The sequence below is a fragment of the Pyrgilauda ruficollis genome, unplaced genomic scaffold (assembly GCF_017590135.1).
Source record: "Pyrgilauda ruficollis isolate IOZ18807 unplaced genomic scaffold, ASM1759013v1 scaffold23, whole genome shotgun sequence".
In the NCBI taxonomy this organism is placed as follows: domain Eukaryota; kingdom Metazoa; phylum Chordata; class Aves; order Passeriformes; family Passeridae; genus Pyrgilauda; species Pyrgilauda ruficollis.
Window position 1 is genome coordinate 16809610 of NW_024522539.1, and position 19913 is coordinate 16829522.

At 43.3% G+C, this 19913-nt stretch overlaps 1 protein-coding gene across 4 annotated transcripts in view; it reads right to left on the reverse strand.

Moving 5' to 3' along the window:
• MYO9A (myosin IXA) overlaps positions 1-19913 on the reverse strand; it is a 173821-nt gene that overhangs the window by 111194 nt on the left and 42714 nt on the right. For all 4 annotated transcript variants that reach the window (XM_041469325.1, XM_041469324.1, XM_041469323.1 and 1 more), the window contains exon 3: positions 607-701. In XM_041469325.1, the coding sequence (XP_041325259.1) occupies positions 607-701 (95 nt within the window). The remainder of the gene's footprint in view (positions 1-606; positions 702-19913) is intronic.

Sequence of the window (19913 nt, forward strand, 5' to 3'; positions counted from 1 at the left end):
TCACCCCAAAATTCTTCTCCTCATATCTGCTCTCAAATTTCCAAAGCTGAAATAAACTGAGGAGAACCACAGTGGAGACAAGGATCTCCTTGCAATGACCTGGGAGGAAGAAGAGGCTTTCCCTGGTCAAGGGCTGAATAAAGGAGAGACTTGCAGGGAGAGCCTGGGGGCAAGACAGCAAGAAGAGTGTGGCTCAATGGCCTTCAGAACTCCCAGACAGAGATTAAATCCTCCCCTTGGCTCCTGAGCCAAACCTTTCACTCCCCATCTACTGCTCAGCTTGTACCCCATCCCAGCTAAAACATTCCCCTTTTCTGCCTTAACTCCTGTCTGAGGAGGAGACGCTGCTTTTCAGGTTCATTAAAAATTTGACATCAGGATTATGGAGAGCTCAGCTGGCTTGAAGGCAGCTCAGGTGTACCCACATCTCAGCACTCACCTTGGATGCACCAATATTTCCATACCACCAGATTTTAATAAGCTAAAACCTATGAATTTTTATTTCTTATCTCCATTTTGGGAAAAATATTACCAAAGCAAGTAACACCCTACTGCAGCCTGTTTAGGTTTGGGTACACCCAGCACCCTCCCCCTGTTCCCACTTACCCTCGCACAGTGCCTGTCTCCTGGTAATTCACCTGGATGAATTTGCCAAAGCGACTGGAGTTGTTGTTATGGGCTGTTTTTGCATTTCCAAATGCCTGTGAAAAGAGGGAGATGCCATCGTTATGCTGGAAAAGCCACCGCCTTGCCTGATTTCCATGGGCGTCACTCACAACTGGACTTGGGGGATTTTCCTATCATTTCACATCAAAAAAGAGGGGATGGGGAAAGTTTCTTGAGTGGTTCACAAAATAATCTAATGAGCTGCTGGGGACCATGTTCCTTTGCAAGCTGGTGTAAATGAAGAGAAGCTAAACACTGGTTAAAAATAAAGTGTGAGCTGCACAGAAGAGATTTAATGTTTGAAGTTATTACAGTCTGCATTAAAGCTGTGCTTTGTTCATTTAAATAAATATACAAGTACACTGCTCCAACAGGACTCTACATTTTAATGAGCTAGAGGAAGCTGCTTTTTAATTATATGTGGAATTAGGGGAGAAAATGCTTTGAAGGCTACTCAGACTAGATAATGTCATACACAGCACCGGCAGAACCCAGAGTATTTTCAGCATTTCAGACACCCTTGCTGCTGTTGCTTTTCCAAAATCAAAATGCTTTTAAGTCTTTATTATGCAAAGCTTTTATTCCAACCCTGCCTTACCAAAGCACTGACTGGAGAGAGTAATTTTTGCCATTTAAAGAAATCTCTGAACTGAAACTGCTGTTTTCAGTTGTGCCTAAATCACTTTCATAATCATCCGGACCACAGTGACAGAATCTGCCAAGCCACCAGGTCCAATTAATGCTTCATTTATTAAACCAGTTTTCATAATCACACACCTTTTCTTCTAAGTCAAATTTATTTAAGGTAATTATAAGTTCTGAGATAATTTCAAAGTGTTGCTCATGTATGGGCATTTTGTGCTGAGGCTTAACATCAGAGCTCAGCTCCCAATAGATTTATTCCCTGCTCAGCTATTTATTAGAAAAGATTAAAAGGGCTTTCCATCTATAATCTGAAGCTTTTCAAACGACCTTTGTGGATTTAACTTCCCAACTAAAAGCAGAATAAAAAGGCCAAATGAAATGAGACCTTGGAGAAAGGGTATTGGACACATCCTGTCCGTGCATGATCCGGTTCCCTTCCCAGGCTGATGTACTTCCCAAATTGCTCACATTTAATGATTTAAGAACCCCAGAGGTTTGCCATGGAATAACAATGTGATTTCCCCCCCCCATCTGAATACAGGGATTTGTTTAAACTCCAACTATTACATATGAATCTGCTTTAGTAGACTAAAGCAGGTTCTGGGAGAGCAGAAACCTGCCCAGCAAACAGGTTATTCTGGAGGGATGATTCCAGAGCTGCAGCTCAGGAACCCTACAGAGGAGTCACATCTTTTCAGGCTGTTCACACTTTTTTAATGCTTATTTGCCCCAAAAATCCTCTGTGCACCCAGCAACCCCCTCAACCCACCCTCCAGAGGACATCAAAGGCACCCACACCTCCCCTGAAGCCCCAGATCTCTCTTGGAGATGAAAATCCAGTCACACTCTCCCCACACCAGCAATTTTGATATTAAAAGATAGGACAGTGTTTAAGATTTCCAAAGGATTTACCTCCAGGTATTTCAGTGAGCAGAGACATAGCAAGAAGCTTTTAAGCAGAATATTCAAGACATGCAAGTGCATCCCCTTATATTTAGGTATTAAATGGTATTAATTAGGTTACGAGCATTTATCTGCTATGGGATCACTCATGTTCTAAGAAACCATCTTAAGGCAATGAGATAAAATTTCTATACACCTAATTAACACTGCTTGTTAGAGAAGCAGCAAGATGAACCTGAACAGACCAAACAGAAGGCAGCACAGTTTTATATCACCTCATATAAGAAATTTTCATAAAATTAAAAAAAGAATTTTAGCAAAGAATAATATTAAAAAGATTTCTGATTTGATTCCCTGTATTTCTACCATAAGTAATCACTCACAGAGGCAAACAAGGTCTATTTATTAGGATTTCTTTGGGGAGAGCCTTGCTCAGGAATCAATCTTTTTCTGTAGCAAGGAAATTTAAGAGAAAACATTTCAAGTATAGCAGTGGGGAACAGCGAGATTCCTCCTTTTTTATGAGCTTTTCTGGGGATGAATGTGCCAGACCACATGATATGTTATAACCCAAATGCCTCCAGAAATCACAGCCCATAATGTTCCTCTTTCATGCATTTTTCTTTCGTGCTGATACAAATAAGAAAGGTCTTTGGATCCCTTCTTGTGCAAACTTCAGGTGACTCTGGGCCTGGCACGCTGGGAATGGGCCAACAAGTAGCTGGAGAAACGTCTGGTGTTTGATTTGAGACAACTTAATACATTTTTGTTTGCTTTACTCACAAGGTTTCTTTAGCAGGACTGTTGAGCTATAAAAAAGTGCTATTAATTCAATTTATACATGTCTAATCCATACAGACCAGACCAGAACACCCTGTCCCTTGCAAGTGGGGCAGAATATAATAGTTCAACTTCAGAAAACGAGTTATAACTTCTCTAAAACAAATTATCTTCTGTTCATTTGATTGCCCTTTACTGACTCATTGATTTGAGGCTGCTGAGCAGCTCAACGGACAAAACTCCAGAACAGCATTCCAAGGATTCTTGGGGAGACCAAAGCTTTTACTGGCCAGGGCTCAACATTTGGAAGGAAACAAAATTCAATACGTTCCTCTGTAGGAGCTGGGAGTCCCTCTGGACCCGGAGGGTGATCCAGCAGTTTGGAGAAGGCAGGAGAGAGCAGCTCCATTCCTCCTCCTCCAGCCCTCCTGCACAAAGAGATGTCTATCAGGATGAGGGAAAAAAGGAATTAACAGTTTCCTGGCTAAATGCTCCACGTTCCTTCTGATCCCAGAGGCTTGCAGCTTCCTCGTTCTCACCTGAATATTGATGCAATCTGGATTAATTCCAGATTACAGTCAAAATAAGGATTATTTTAATGTCTTTCCTGAAAAAACGTCATTTTCCAAACCTCAGCAACTGGGAAAACACCGTGGTGAATTGTTCTTATCTGGCAATAAAACACTGTTCTATAGATCATCCAAACTGAGCGTTATTCCTCCATAGAATAACAGCAATATTCTCCTACAGAATAACAGCTGCATTCCCTTATGGAATTACAGCTTCTGTGGTAAAAGAACAAGTGGAAATACAGACCTTTGCCAGCATATTTTAGGTCCACAGCCCTAAGAGGAGCCTTTAGCCCCCACCCTTGGAGGGAAAAATAAAAACATCATCTTCTCTTTGCTGTAGAGGATAAGAAATATATTAATACACAAGAGTTTTTAAATGGTTCCCCATTAACCTGAAACATAAATTGAATTTTTTTGAAAGTCATACCATGAATATACCAGGAGAACAGCAAGTTGACTGCTTGAATCTCAACTATGCCATTGTGGAATACTTATATTAATAGTTATATTCCACTGAGGGGCATGGAAGGGACTGGGAGCAAAATTCCATCAAGCTCATTAATTCCAGAAAGAAGAAACAGGTTAATATCAGACAAGACAGTGCTGGAGGATTTGAATTCCCTGGTTTACTGTGAAATTTGGAGTTCATTAATCAAATGTATCCATAAAGTCTGAATGACTTGTAACTGTGTGAGCATGCTGGGAACAGCTTTGCTAAAACCTATTTCCCACCAAATAACATAAATACAGAAGGGGCTGCAGCAGCAGGAGCTGGGGGGGCTCAGCTGGAGAAAAGGAGGCTCAGGAGGGACCTTCTGGCTCTGCACAGCCCCCTGACAGGAGGGGATCAGCCTGAGCTCCCAGGGAACAGGGACAGGAGGAGAGGAAACGTCCTCAAGTAGTGCCAGGGAAGTTTAGGTTGGATATCAGGAAAAAAAATGTCCACATAAAGGGTTGTCAAGCATTGGAGCAGGCTGCCCAGGGATGTGGTGGAGTCTCCATCCCTGGAAGTGCTCAAAAAAAGACTGTATGGGTCACTTGAGGACATGGTTTGGTGATGAACATGGTGGTGGTGCTGGGTGATTGTTGTATTGAAAATCTTAAAGGCCTTTTCCCCCCTCCACCCCCCCATGATTCCATGATGCCCATCAGATGTGCATTCCCATGCTTCACCTACAGCTTCTCTTGGAGAAACACAACAGGTGGATCCACAAAAAGTGGTGGATTCAAACATCCCCTGTAATTTATTTCCAGATCTGAGGGCTGTTTATCCCAATATTCTATACATTATGCTTGGGAAAAAAAATCCATAAACACTTTCACTCCCCAAATTAAAAAAACACACGGGGAAGAAAAATAGCATACTGGAATTTTTGAAATTCAATGTCTTTTTTATGTGTCCAGGGCACTCATAAATTTCTTCCTCCTCCTGAAACATATACAGCAGGATGATAAAGATCATTTTCCCTAGTTTTCATTCCACCTGAAACCAAGCTCCCAGCACTCTTCTTGCCCTGTTATATTGTTTTTTAACAGAAATATATTGAATTATGACCAGAACATAAACTGCACGTACACTACTTAAGTTAGAGCCATGCTAAATCCCCTCCCATTATTGCTCCTGCCCTGGGAAGAGCTTTTAAACCTCCAGCTCCCACCTCGTGATAAAATCTTCCAGACTAAATTGATGTGCTAAAACAACCCCACTTTGATGGAGCTCTCCAACATTCAATTCCCATGAGGAGCCACCTCAATGCAGAGAGATCACGGCCCCTAAGGAAGCCAAAAGGTATGAGGTACAACTTGAATAGCTGCAAAGAAAAATAGCTTTTATGGGAACCCCTCAAGCTGTGGTTCAACAGTAACACTGAAAATCTAATTTATAGCAGCTAAACACGACTTGAAGCGCCAGCACCTCGGGGTTTTGCTCTCTCGGCTGTGGCTCCGTGTCCCACACTGAGAGATGAACCCAGCGGTGTTTCTGTGGTCAAAAGCACAAACCACAGATTATTTATGGTGTTCCTGCTGCAATGCCTGAGCCCGGCCTGAGCCTGCCCCACACCCTGACCTGCCACACACTGACCTTTAAAGACCTGCAAACTTTCCTACCTCGCTGTTCTTTGCTTCAAGGGCCATTGCAGCACCTTGAAGAGCAAATATGGGTTTTCCATTTCACAGAACACAGAACCACAGAGTGGTTTGGGTTGGAAAGCACCTGGAACATCACCCAGAGCCACCCCCTGCCATGGGCAGAGACATTTTCCACTAGACCAGGCTGCTCCAAGCCCCATCCAACCTGGCCAGGAATGCTTCCAGGGATGGGAATCCACAGCTGCCCTGGGCAACCTGTGCCAGGGTCTCACCACCCTCACAGGAAAGAACTTCTTTCTAACATCCGATCTAAAGCTCTCCTTTTTAGTTTAAAACTGTTCTCTCCCTCCATCTCTTATCCCCTGTCCCTCTCCAGCTCTCCTGGAGACCCTTTAGGCACTGGAAGGGGTCCCCAGACCCTTCTCCTCTCCAGGTGAGCACGCCCAGCTCTCCCAGCCTGGCTCCAGAGCAGAGGGGCTCCACCCTCAGAGCATCTCTGTGGCCTCCTCTGAGCACTCAAACCAAAACATGACAAAGCAACTGAAATTCAAGGTTATAATGACAAAATACTTTTATTTTGTTGTTTAAAAATTGGTGATATTTGTCTGTAACACTAGAGAAAGCATGTCTTGGCTGTGGACATGAACAGAATCTAATCCTACTGCTTTAGCAGGATCGAATCCAGTCTTTGGCAGCAAACACAGCAGAACATCTCCTTGGTGGTGTTTGCTTCCTGTGGTAGCTGGATTTTTTGCTTATGAGCTTCTCAAACCCATGGAGTATCCTGTTTCTTCCCATAAAATCAATACTCAATTTTTAAGCAGTTGCAGAAACCAGAAGGTGCACATCTGTCCTGTCCCTGCTCTTTAGTACCCACAAAAGAACCTTTCAAATACATGACCTACAAATACTTCAGACGCGGAAAGTCCAGAGGATAAAGACACCTGGGAAGTGCTGATGACCCTTCCTCTTCCTCCTGCCCCGAGGGAGGACATGGAGAACAGGTCCATTTGGCTTGCAAAGACTGCCCAAAGGGCCAAGACCTTATTTAAGGGGCCTCCCCACACCAACCAAACATACAATTTTTGCATTTATGAAGTTTAAAATGCTCTTCATCCCTTCACTGCCACTTCACTGTCAATGACAGCGCAGCCACCACTACATGGAATTAAACTCAGCAGGATTCTTCCATCAAAAAGCACACCAAATCCTTCATTCCAGAATTACAATTACTGAACAGCAGCCAAATGAGTTCTACCCATTAACAGACAAACCCTCTTGTGGTTAAACTAATGTGTAAAATACAACCCTCATGGCACAAACTATAAAACATCTTTTTAAATAATTTTTTTCTCATTACAGACAGTTTATGTCAACTAAAAATATTTTGTCATGGTAAGACACTTGCACTGACCCTGCCTGGGGTGAAGACTGAAATTATTCAAGGATAGCACTTTCCCCTCTGGGGAATCATGTCAACATCCTGGCATGGAGAAACATAGAATCATGGAATATTCCTGAGTTGGACGGGACCATCAAGTCCAACTCCTGTCCCTGCACAGGACACCACAATAAATCCATGTCCCTGAGAGCACTGTCCCAACTGCTGGGGCTCTGGAAGCCTTGAGGCCATCACCATTCCCAGGGGAGCCTGTTGAGCGCCTGACCCTGCTCTGGGGAAAGAACCTCTCCCAAAATCCAACCTAAATCTTCCCCACATAGCTCCAGCTGTTCCCTGAGGTCCTGTCCCTGGTCACCACAGAGGAGTTCAGTGCCTGGAGAAATTAAACAACAAATTTTGTGCAACAACCTGTCTTAAAATACAGGCTCAGTTATGACCACGTGTCTTTGTGCACATTGAGTTCACACTCCCCAATACAAATATGGAAGAGAAGGAATTGTAATGGGAGAGCAGCAAAGTTACAGAAGGTTTAGGAGTCAATTTAGTTGGAGTGCCAATGTAATGGAAATATCCAAAGCACCATTATGGGGTAAAATACTTGAGATAAACCCCATAAGCATCACTACAACACACCCTTGTGTGGGAGACACAATGCAGAAGCTGTACCAGCTATGTAAGAAATAGGATTTAGTGTCTGCATTCCCAGCAAAGACTTCAGTGTTGGCAGAATATTCCTCCTTTTCCCATATTTAAGCACAGGATCAGACCACGGCAGCTTCTTCCTTTCAAGTGATGCACTGCCAAAAAAGGAATTACCATGAAACCACAATGCAAGAAAACAAAACCCCAAAACCCAAGCAAAGCCTCCAACCTAAGTCCTCTTCCCGAACTGGGACAGTTTTCCTACGCAAGTGCAATAATGGGAAAAAAAACCTGAGCTGAGCTGGCAGCCACCAGCAAACGCCCATACGACGGATCCTGGAGGCACAGGCTGCCAAATCCCTACGGTCTGGCCGACATTCCTGCTCCTCTGCTCAGACATTCATGTTTTTGTGAGCAGGGTGGACAACCCTGGGAAGAACAGCCAAAGGCTCATGTTTTCCAGCAACCTCGCATACATTGGCCAGCAAATATTTGGGTGGAAAAAAATCTTCATCCTAGGTTGAGATTCGGATTCAAAGAAGCATCCCAAAATGAAGTTGGGAAACTTGGTGTTATTATAGTGTCTCTCCAACTCCCAACATTCATATTCTGCAGCCAAAGAACAAACTTTACTCTGTCAAACGCAGGCAGCAAGTGTCTAACAGGTGCCAGGAATGAGCAAAATCTCCTTATTGGTGCTGCAAATGATTTTTTCATAGGATAAAGACATAAAATGATCGCAATAAAACAGAAATAGCAATAAAGTGACCAGTTGGAAACAAGTCACAGCTAAAGGAGGAGGTTTTACACTCCCCAGCCAGCAATACAAGTGCTGTAAACAAGCACTGCAGTGGGAACAAAGCTGCACTGACAGAATGATGACGGATTACCCATGATGACCCATTAATGTATATATTTCAAGTGATGACTGAGGAGGGTATAACCTATATAACAAGCTATATTATGCATTGCAACATTAAGCCATATCACTATTTCCTTCTCACCTTTCATAACCCTCTTATGCAGAGCTGGATGAAGTGCAGCAATGCAGTACAAACTGCAGCTGCAGCAAATAAAACTTGTCTGCCATTGCTAGAAACAGCCTCACACAGTGCCAGGAGCACTGCTGGCTTCCTTTATTTTAAATACAGTAATACTGCAAATAACGGAGTGAGAGCAGCCCCAGGGGGAGCTTTGGGACATTGGTGGAGGAGAAGACAGACCTGCCCTGGCAGCCCCAAAACCCCCATGGCCTGGGCTAAACTCTCAGTGTGGGCAGCAGAGGAGGGGAGGACTCTGCCCCTCTGCCCCCTCAGGTGAAACCCCACTTGCAGAACTGCCTCCAGCCCTGAGTATCCAGAACAGGAAGGACATGGAACTGCTGGATCAAGTCCAGAGGAGGCCACGGAGATACTTTGAGGGGTGGAGCCCCTCTGCTCTGGAGCCAGGCTGGGAAAGCTGGAGGTGCTCATCTGGAGGAGAGAAGGCTCCAGGGAAACCTTAGAGCCCCTGCCAGTGCCTAAAGGGGCTCCAGGAGAGCTGGAGAGGGACTTGGGACAAGGGCCTGGAGGGACAGGACAAGGGGAAATGGTTTCCCACTGCCAGACGGGATGGGACGGGATGGGATGCCAGAGATGTTAGATGGGATATTGGGAAGGAATTTCTGGCTGTGAGGGTGGGGAGACCCTGGCACAGGTTGCCCAGGGCAGCTGTGGATGCCCCATGACCCTCGGAAGTGTTCCAGACCAGGCCGGACGGGGCTTGGAGCACCCAGGTCTAGTGGAAGGTGTCCCTGTCCACAGCAGAGGTTGGAACAAGATGGGCTTTAAGGTCCTTCCAACCCAAACCATGCTGTAATTCCACGATGATAAACAGGTAACAACATTCTTAGCACCACATTTGCCTTTTTCTTCTCAAGGTTGAGGCTTTTGAGTCTCCAGAGCTCCTGATCACTCGTGTTTCATCTGCCCTGAAGCCCCTGATAAAGAAAATATCACTTTTCTATTTTCAAACAGTCATCCCTCCACATATTTCAGTGCTCTGCAGAAGATGGGGGTAAATTCCTGTCTCTAAAACATCTCCTGGTTTTAGAGCATGGAGCATTACATCCAGCTGTAGAAAGCCACCTCTCACCTGTGGCTTCACATCCTTTCCAAAGTAACATGGTTTGGGTCTTTTTGTCTCGGAAACTCGGAAAACTTGATGTTTCAAATGACACAATACACAAACCAAGTGCTACTTTTTAAGACATAATTTGATCATGCAAAAACATCCACACAGGAAACTACATCCTGAGAACACTTTAGGACAAGGTTTTGCCGCACTCTTGTCGCCGTTGTCACCTGCTGACAGCTCTCATAGCACTCAGAGACTTGCTGAAGCTGTGACTCACTGATTTTAGGAGCTGGTGATGACAAGTTGCCATCACCCGAGCCTGACTGCAGCTCCCATTGCCACACCACTCACTTCAGGTGGAGCAGCTGTGGAGCCTCAGCCTGAGGGCAGGTCTGGAAACAATCCATCAAAGTCCTGGGAGGTCATCTTGAAGAAGACACAGTGCCAACTCCAGGTGGAGCCACAGCCCCTGCTCAGCACAGAAATTAAACATTGCCCATTGGCAAGACACTCATCCCTTGCAGAGGCTTCCACCCCCTCCTTCCCAGGCATCAGCCTTAAATTTAGGGAGAGGGATATGGTCTGGTGGACAAGCCTTGGACACTCTCCAGCCCCTGGAGGAAGCCTCTCCAAGTCCCTTCAAAACTCTAGTTTTTTACCCTTTTTTTGAATATCATGATTTGATGTGGGGCCATAAATGTTTGGAAATGAAGTTTCAACTTCCTATTGCATACTTGGGTAGCCCAAAAAATGCTCAAAAGAAAAAAAAGAAAAAAAAGAAGAAGAAGCATTCACTGCACACTCTGGGCTTGATATAAGTTTTCCTGCAGTTTGTCACCAAAATTAATGCCACAAAGTAAAAGGCAGGAGAAAGTGTCCCTATCGTAACACTCCCCATCTGGAACCTCTTAGCAGAGGCACAGAGCCCTGATGTATATTTGACACACAGTTTTTCCTGCTTTTCCCAAGAGAAATATGTGTAATGAAGAAAAACAAAAACACGTTAGGCAGCAACCAAAACATACCAGTGTAACCCGAGCCTCAGCTTGGCTCCCGCCCCTGCTGTCCTTCCTCTCAGACCTCAGCCACTTTCTGCTTCTTACGGACAAAAAATCATCCACGCCCTCCCCTCCAACAAACAAAAACCAACCAAATCAGAGCTTTGTCATTAAATCAACACAATAAAACCCACATTTGTTTTCTGCCACGTAAAAAATCTCTTGAGTAAAGAGAAGGTTAAACGTGAATCCACACATCTCCAGCCCTTCCTTGCTTTTCTGTGGGATTATATAAATAATCTACAACTCCTCTTGACACGATTCCAAAATTTCAAGCGCCACTGAGCAGCAGCATAAAATTTCCATGCCTCATATGCAGTTTGGATGAGTCTCTTCCACCACGGCAACGCTGCTGGGCTCGTCTTTTCCAGCTTTTGTAATGTTTCAATAGCCACAGGCAGCTTCAGATGGCTGACTGATCCATAAAAACACCTTTTCCTTTATTTCCACAGTTCAAATTAAGTAAGAGATTAAAAAGACTTATTAGTAAGTGTTGGGATGGACCACAACACCTGCAGGAGTCAGACTGAGGCATAGCAGTGAAAAAATTATCTCATTGGATCGATGGGAAGCACTGAAAAATAATCATCTTATCAGAGACCAGAATTTGATAAGCACCAGGAAAAACAAGAGCTGGCACTGGTTTTTTTTAGGAAGCAAAAGAGAAGTCTCAAAAATCAGCGTGTTCCTATTGGATATTTATGTTAGGAGAGGCTGCCTGTTTCCAGCCGTTAGGTAAAGCAAAACAGGACAATTCAACAGGTACTGCCTGTCACCTTTCCAGAGGAATAATTGGGGGTTTCCTTGAGGCCACCATGGAGAGGTTTCCTATGAACTGAACCAGGTTCCTGGGCTGGGGGTAAATCTGACACCACTCCATCCATTCCCTGCAGAGCAGGAACAGCTGCGAGGCGAGCACTGCGCAGCCGATGCCCCGTGGCACGAGATTGGCACGGTGCTGCAATTCTGCTTGTCATGGGAGAGGTCTCCAGGCAGGGAAGGAGCTTTCACTTCCAAGGTTATCCTGCCAAAACCACCTATTTAGCTTTGCGCAATGTTCCTTAACACTGCCAAGGCCGGTATTTCTGAGAACAGAGCTTTGGGGTTTAAAGGACAAGAAAATCCAACCAAAAAAGGAAAGTCCTGAATTAATGAAATTAGGGGAAACGTGGTGAGATTTTATACTCCAGCTTTCCGCATTGCAGAAAACGTTTCAAAACCAACACGGATACTTTTCTGCTGTCCACCTCTTCCTAGCCTGGCTCTGAAAAATGCCAAATGGTTGGGATGGATGTGAGGACCGTGTTTTCCTTTTCCTTTTTGGAAAGGGCAGGAGTCAAACCGAGCCCAGGCCTGGTGTGCCAGGGCAGATGCACTGCCAGCATGCCAAGGATGCAGAGGCCTTGCTGCTCCTTCTCTCTGCACCAAGATGAACAGCAGCTCTTCACCATCCACAACAGCCAAGCAGGAGAGATCATGAAGTGGGGACTCAAAGCACCTTCCTTCAATTCCATGTTTTCATGTATGTATTAAGAAATGTAGTTCGAGGTTGTATATTCCACGGAGGGGCAGGATTTTTAACAACACTTGAAGTATAAATTTTTACAGTGGCCACACACATCCAATTGCACTGCAAGACTTCCAGGAGCAAAGAGCCAGCCCAAACCACCCACTCTGCATTGATTTTACCCAAAACGGAGCAAACCAGAGGAAGGAATGTGGTCCAAATTTTTACAGCAGCAACCAAGTACCACTGAAGCTCCATCTGGGATCTTCCCCTACCAGCTGCTGAGATCTTTCCAGATATGAGGAGGGCAGGGAAGGGAAACAGCAGGAGGATGCTGTGTCACTGAGAATGTCTTAGAACAAATTCAGTCTGCAAAGGCATTTAATAGCATTTAAATTTGTCATCTCCTTTGTCTATGTGTATCATATTTTGGGGAACACCAGCTTTTCAAGCCTTCCTGCCCTCCCGAAGGACACAGGATAACGTGTATGTGCAACAATGCATCAAAAGTACAAATATTCCAGAGCAAGGTGTATTGGATGAAGTGCTGGTGACCTGCTGTGCTGGGAGCCGTGCATGAGTGTTTCCCACTACAGCTGCCAGCAGGAGAAACACAGCAGATACACTTGGAAAATCCACAGGGGCATTGCTTGCCGGAGCAAACGGCAAACCAGACTTCATTATCCAATTAATTTCATGCGAATATGCAAGGCTTTGCTAGAGCACATGCTCATTAACTTCCCTCTCCTCTGATTTCCTGAAACGCTGGTTTCCAGTGCACAGGTATTGTACATCTCATTTCTTTTAACACCTTTTTTGTTTCCTTGCCACCACACAGCCTGACAAAACCTCTCTGATTGTTCCTTACTCTGATGATACTCAGTCCCTCCCCATCATGGTGTAACTAAAAACATTTACAACTCCTCTTGTAGAAATTTTCAGCCTCTACAATAGTAAAATTCAGTAAAATTAATTTCTTCGTTCAACCTTTGAAGAATCACTACAGTGTGTTAAAATCTTTTAGCAAATCTTCTGCAATTAAATATATAGTGAATAAAATCACAACCTGATGTTGGTATCAAAGTAGCTGTGATAGAACAAGAAAGAGGTGGGAAGTTTTGTAGACAGATGTAAGTGTATCTTTAACCAGCCTGACTGGAATAGCTGGAAAACTCAACCAGAATTGGAGTACATGTCTTCTGCCAGGCTGAGACAAACTGCAAAGCTCAAGCACAAATTTAGAGTCTTTTTTCTCAATGTAGCAAGAGATTGGTTGAACTGAATGGGAGAAAAGGATCCTTAACCAGAGGAGCCCAGGGATAGGAAAAGGCAGAGGAAAAACAAGCACTCCCTGTGCTGAGTGGCAATACATAATTTATAACCCAAATAAAACCACGTTTCCATCTATTATTTGGAAGCAAGTGGTGACCTAACATGCAGCAGCACAGCACAATTGAAGAGTGAGCCGTTACTAATTACACTTGGTTTGTAAAAATGAACAGAGAACCAGTGTTTATTTGCAAGGAAAGGAGCTGTTGGCACTCTGGCACTTGCTCCAGGAGTGAGGCTGGAATGCTGGAGCATCCCTCCCTGCAGGGCCAAGGGCAGAACAGTGCCCAGAGGCACATCCCCATCTCCTACCCAGTACAAATACCACCCTTGCATGATAGAGCATCTCCAGGGGGTGAATGTCTTGGATCACAATGACTGATCCAAGACATAATTTTGTGTTCTCAATAAAAAGCATAAGAACACATCCAAACCCATTTTTTTGATGTCCTAGATGTCCCTTCATATGGCAGAACAAGGGAGGTGATGGTTTACAGGATTTTAGTCAAGCTCAGACCTGCCAATGAAAAACAGGCTGCAGGGAGACTTAGATCCAGATCTCACATTTTCCAGCACCTCTTATCCACCTCCAAAATCTTTATTCTATACATATAAAGTTACTCCTGAGAGGTGACAATGTATGAGAGGTGACCTCATCATACACCACCCAATTGTCAAGATGATGAAAACAACAAGGACATGATCACTTAAGTGGTCAAAATATCTCCTAGAGGGAAAAAATCTTAGAAAGATTTTGTGGGTGTAGAGCTGAAAGATCCCTCCCTTAAATAACAACACACGCATCATCCTAAAAGTAGAAATAAAGCAGGGAGCTCAGCTGCACTTGTTGCATTTGGGATGATGTGAATGTATTATTTTTTCAACCTTCTTTATTATAATTTTCCTTTTTGCATTAAAAAATGCATGTGGGATGTAGCAGGAATCACTGGATTGCCTCTGTTTATCCTGGCTGGGGAAGATGGGGATGCTGCTCCCGCTGGCTCACTCAAAGCAGCTTTATAAACCCCAACAAAAACACCATCAGTGCTAACTAAGGAGGGATTTGTTTGCATCTTTCAAGAGGATATTAAATGTATTTCTTTATTGACCTTAATCAGCAAGTAAAATACTACATTAAAAAATTAAACTCATGTGAAAACAGCATTTCTTCTCTAAATAGATCTGCCTGCAATTTGGGAGGAGGGTGGAAAAGGAAACTAAAACACTGACAGAAAGGAAAACCACAGAAAGAAACCTTTCTTTCTCTTGCTGAGCCTCATCCTCTTGTTTATAACTCCCAAGGAGAACAGCAGCACGATTGTCCTACCTCGTGCTGGCCGGATTTCAGCAGGAAGGCTTCGCTCACCCGGCCTCCGGCAGCCGATAGCGAGGCCCTTCCCTGGCCATCTCTCTTTTTTACTGCTCCTTCTTCCCCATCTCCCCCCTTGGATGGCATCCAGGATAGAGGGGTTACTGATAATTCACCAGCTTCCCAGGCTAAAGTTACTATAATAATTAAAATTAGGTTGGGATTGAAACAAGGCATGGAAAAATAATCCCACAGTATCAGGGGCTGGACCAAAAAAAAGGAGGGAAAAAGGAGAGAGCTGGTGCTAAGGAGCTCTAAAAAATCTTAGTTTGATGATAAGTGATGCTGAGAATCAACATCACCTTCAGAGATTTCCACCTGTAGTCTGCTGTTCCCTGGGACATTTGGCACAAATACATGGGGGACACTATTCCCAGCTGTATCAAGACCCTGATCCAGCCTACAAACATACGGTTTGGGGGTTGCTACTGTATTTGCAATCCTTCCACTGCCACTTTAGAAAAAAAAATGCATCAAAGACAGCTCATGTGAGAGGCAGAAAGAGGGAGGGAAATAACCACATTGAATTATCCACACATTTAAGGCCTGACTCACTGAACTGTTCACCCTTGGCGTCCATTTAACCCCATCTCTGGCACCAGCCCCCTACAAGACACACAAAATTAAACTGAGTTGATTCCATGGCAAGGAGTAGGATGGGAGAAAAAAATAAAATACCAGGATTTTCCTGAAAACACTCTGAGCAATTGCAGGTGCCCTGCTCCAACTGCATCCTTGTCCAGAGAAATTTGGCTCATAAGAAACTGAAGTGTGGATCTGGCAATCAGGGGTGAAGTTGAATTAACTGTGGTTTGAATCCAGTCAAACAAATCAAAGTCCTTCCAACCCTGCCCATTCCACAGTTCTATTAAATACAGTGACTTTTCTCAAAGCAAGAAACTTATTAGTAAGCTCAAACCTATTTTCTATTTTGAATTTCCAGTTGAAAGCTAATTAAACTATTTGGAAAAATTAGTGGTTAAGATCTTATGACATGATAACCATGAAGCAATTTAAAAATTACAACCATTAAATCAAAATACAGACTTATGGCTCCTTCAGTATTTGCTCTCACAGATCCTCATGCCTTAAGCCAGGAGGTGAGACATCCTGCTTATTCAAAACTTCTCCCAGCTCCAGCTCTCTTCCCAAACAGACACGATGAACATGGAAAACCAGAAATATTTAGCTTACTCAGAATTCTATCTTAATGAAGCTTTCCCAGCACCAAAAACCCACTGAGGGGAGACAATCTAGCAACCCACAAGAGTGTTGCAGCACAGATGGAACAAAAAGCCTGCCTATTCCTCGAGTACCCCCTGCCCAACAGGGTCAATCTGCACGGAGCAGGACAAACACTCCATTTGCTGAGAGCTCATGGATGTCTTTAAAAGCCCAGCGATCAATAAAGTGCAGTTAAAAAACTTAGTCCAGGGGGCTCTAATGTGATGGGGATTAAGCAGATGCTGACCCACACTGCTCTAAACTTGAAAATGGACCTCAATGAAAACCTGATTCTGATTTAGAGGGATGGATAGAAAGGAAACAATGCATTTTTATTTCATATTTCTATAACTCATGTATATATTGCATTTATTTTACATTTTTATATATGATATGTTATATTTTTATTAATATAGCTTGTACACCTATTGTATGTTTATTTTCTTTCAATATACCTAATATTTGACAATTTAAGGAATGCATTTTTGTTGTAGGCTAGCATGATGCAGGAATTGCCATATCCTTCACCTCAGGGCAACCACGGCCAGTGCCACTGAACCAAGGCCACTCCCATCAATTAAATCCCCTCTGTGCCCCAGTTCCCTCCTGACTCGTCACCTGGAGGATGCACCAAAAATCAGAGTAGTCTGAACTCATGTTATTTATCATTTCAAGCTCTTCCAAGGAAAAGCCTGGGGCTTAGCCCTTGCTAATCGCGCTGTCCATTGGATGATGCATTAACTCAAGCATCCAAGTGAGTGTCCACTCTGTCGATAAACCCTGCTGATAAATCTAATTAACGCCAGCTGAAAACCAGGCTAACATCAATAGTTGTCTTTTTTTTTTTTAAGCATTATGTTTTCTTCCAGTTTCATTGAAATTATTTGGCTTTCCTGCAGCAGATGAAAACCAGATGTTGCAAAGCGGGAAGGGCTGCGCGAGCCAGCACAAAAACCCAGGACTGCAACAGGCAGGTCGCACCCATTCATTACCCACATATTTCCCTTCTGCCAGGAGGTTATTTCTATTGCATCTCTGTGATTACAAATATTATAATTGTGATGTAACTCTAGAAAGCCCCGGGTTGTCCCTCGCAGCCCAGGGCCGCACGCGAGCCGAAAGGCGCCGGCAAAGTTTCTTTGTGCTGTGTAAGCACTTTGGAAAGCCTTAATGCCAATATTATGCTTTGTAATCCCTCCTGGAGCAGCCAAAGCACAGGATTAATCCAGGTTTAACAGCTCTTGGATGCCCACTTGTTACACTGAGAATATTCAAGAAGGCAAGGAGTTTGTGTGCATGGACACAAGGCAATTTAGGAAGTTTCATTGTGCAAAATTGAAGGCGCACCCCCATTCCCCCAATTTGCAGCACAAGGTGGAGAAGCAGGAATTGGATTATTTATCATTTTTAGCAGCTACATGATGTAAAAATGGGGAGCATTGGTGGATTACGGGTGCATTTAGACTGACTGGCTATATGCACCAGCAATGGAAATGGCAGGTCACCTTGTGCTGAATTTTTAGACATATTTCCCAAGTCAGAAAGGACTTTGAAGTTCTCTTTCCACAATATTATTTTTTAACAATTTAATTTTAATCTAACATGTCTGGCAATAGAATATTCTGATTTAAAGCAAACATCCAGTGGCAATCTGGGCAGGACGTGGGAGCAGGTCTTTCCAAGCTTCAATTTGAAGGAAAGAAAAGAGAAGGAAGGGGGAAAATAAACCTTGTGCTGGATTTGCAGCACAAAAATCACTGCCCAGCAACACTGACAGCACCAGTGGGAATTACACATCATCAGCATCCCAGTGTTCTGCAGCTGCTATTCCAAGGAATCCACTGAAATTCCTTTAAAACTGGCTTAATTCATATGAATTTCACATCACAGCGATGTAGCCATGTACTGCAGCAGCATCTCCACTCGTACCAAACATACCTCACATTTCACTAACAGATGCAATAATTAACATATTGGACAAATTTCCATTGCTAAATACTCTCCAAAATATTTTAACTGTCCATCACAGCTGTGCTTTTCCATAGCATAAAGGGTTTACTTCTGTTACAGCTTGAGAATTAAGTTAAAATAAAGCTTTTTACATTAAGCCACGACCCAGAGAATGCAATGGGGTTTTGCCTGAGTAATTGTTTGGGGATTCTATATGACACCTGAGATGTTGTATTATTGTTGCTGTTGGTATTATTATTATTTGTAATTATGAACAACTATGACACCAGCAGTGCCAATGTTTTTGTATATGAGTATACAGATATATTGCTATTACATAGATTATTACAGGCCATATTAATATATATAAATTTGGACTACTTTGAGTCACCTGCAATGCAGATTTTTCTTTGTGCATATATATAATTACACTGTTATTATATTACATATATTAATATAACAAATATTATTTCAGATGTTATTTTTAACTTCTTTGACACCTGCAATGCAGATTGGGGCGTGTGTATACATATGTAATTACACCATTATTATTACATATATTATTATGGCAGATATTATAATATATATTTTATTTTGGGCTTGTATGTGACACCTGCAATGCAGATTTGTGTGTGCGTTCATATAATTAATATATATGCCATTATTATAGGAGATAACTTATTTTATTATTATTACTATAGGAGATATTAACATATATATGTTGTTGTTGTTATTTATCTGTTTGATTTTGACATGACACCTGTAATGCAGATTTCTACCTGCTCGTGTATGAAGCGTCCCAAAACTTCCAAAATCCCATGGCAGGTTTTCCTCTAGCGTTTATTTGGGGAAACTAAAATGAACTGCTCATTATAATTTCCCCTGGATAGCACATCCTGGTGCTGGCCATCGCCCACAACGAGCAGCGAGGCTTTTGCAGGCTGATTGTGTGCATTCATCCACTCCTGATTAAGCTCTAGCGAAAAGCACGGAGCAGGGGAAATCGAGCGATCCGCGACGCGACGGACAAAACAAAGAGACAGCAACGAAACGCCAGAAAACAACTCCCAGGTCGGGTTTGGCAGCGGGCTGGGATTAGATCACTGCGAATCCTGGCTTAAGGAAAGCTCCAGCATGAATTTCCTGACTAAGGTAAAAAAACCTGGCTCAAATTTATGACCTGCTGGCAAGGTTACTTCTATCCCAGAGGCCTCCAAATACCAGGAACACTCTGGCCCAGAAATGCAGAGTTCAGCCTAATAATTCAAACACATTCCTCCAAGCATCGCCAGCTCCGCAGCCGTAGCCTTGGAGATAAAGACAAACTCCAATGTCTCGAACTCCACATTTTTCAGAGCCTTAAACTAAACCAGAAAAGTGTATTTCCAAAGTTTGCAAAGTTCTCTTTCAATGAAGAAGAGGATATGAGCTTGTAGAAAAGGTTGTTTTAAGGAGACAACACCAAATCTTCCCCATCTCCATCAGATGGAAACCACTCCATCTGTATTTGCTGAACAACAAAAAAATAGTGCATTTTCTGCTCTTCAGGACTATTTTCCAAATCTCCTTAATTAAAGGATAATTCAGTTTGTAATAAGAAGAAAACCCTCAACTGAACCCCATAATTTCCCACAGGAGAGACTCAGGACTACTCCTTACA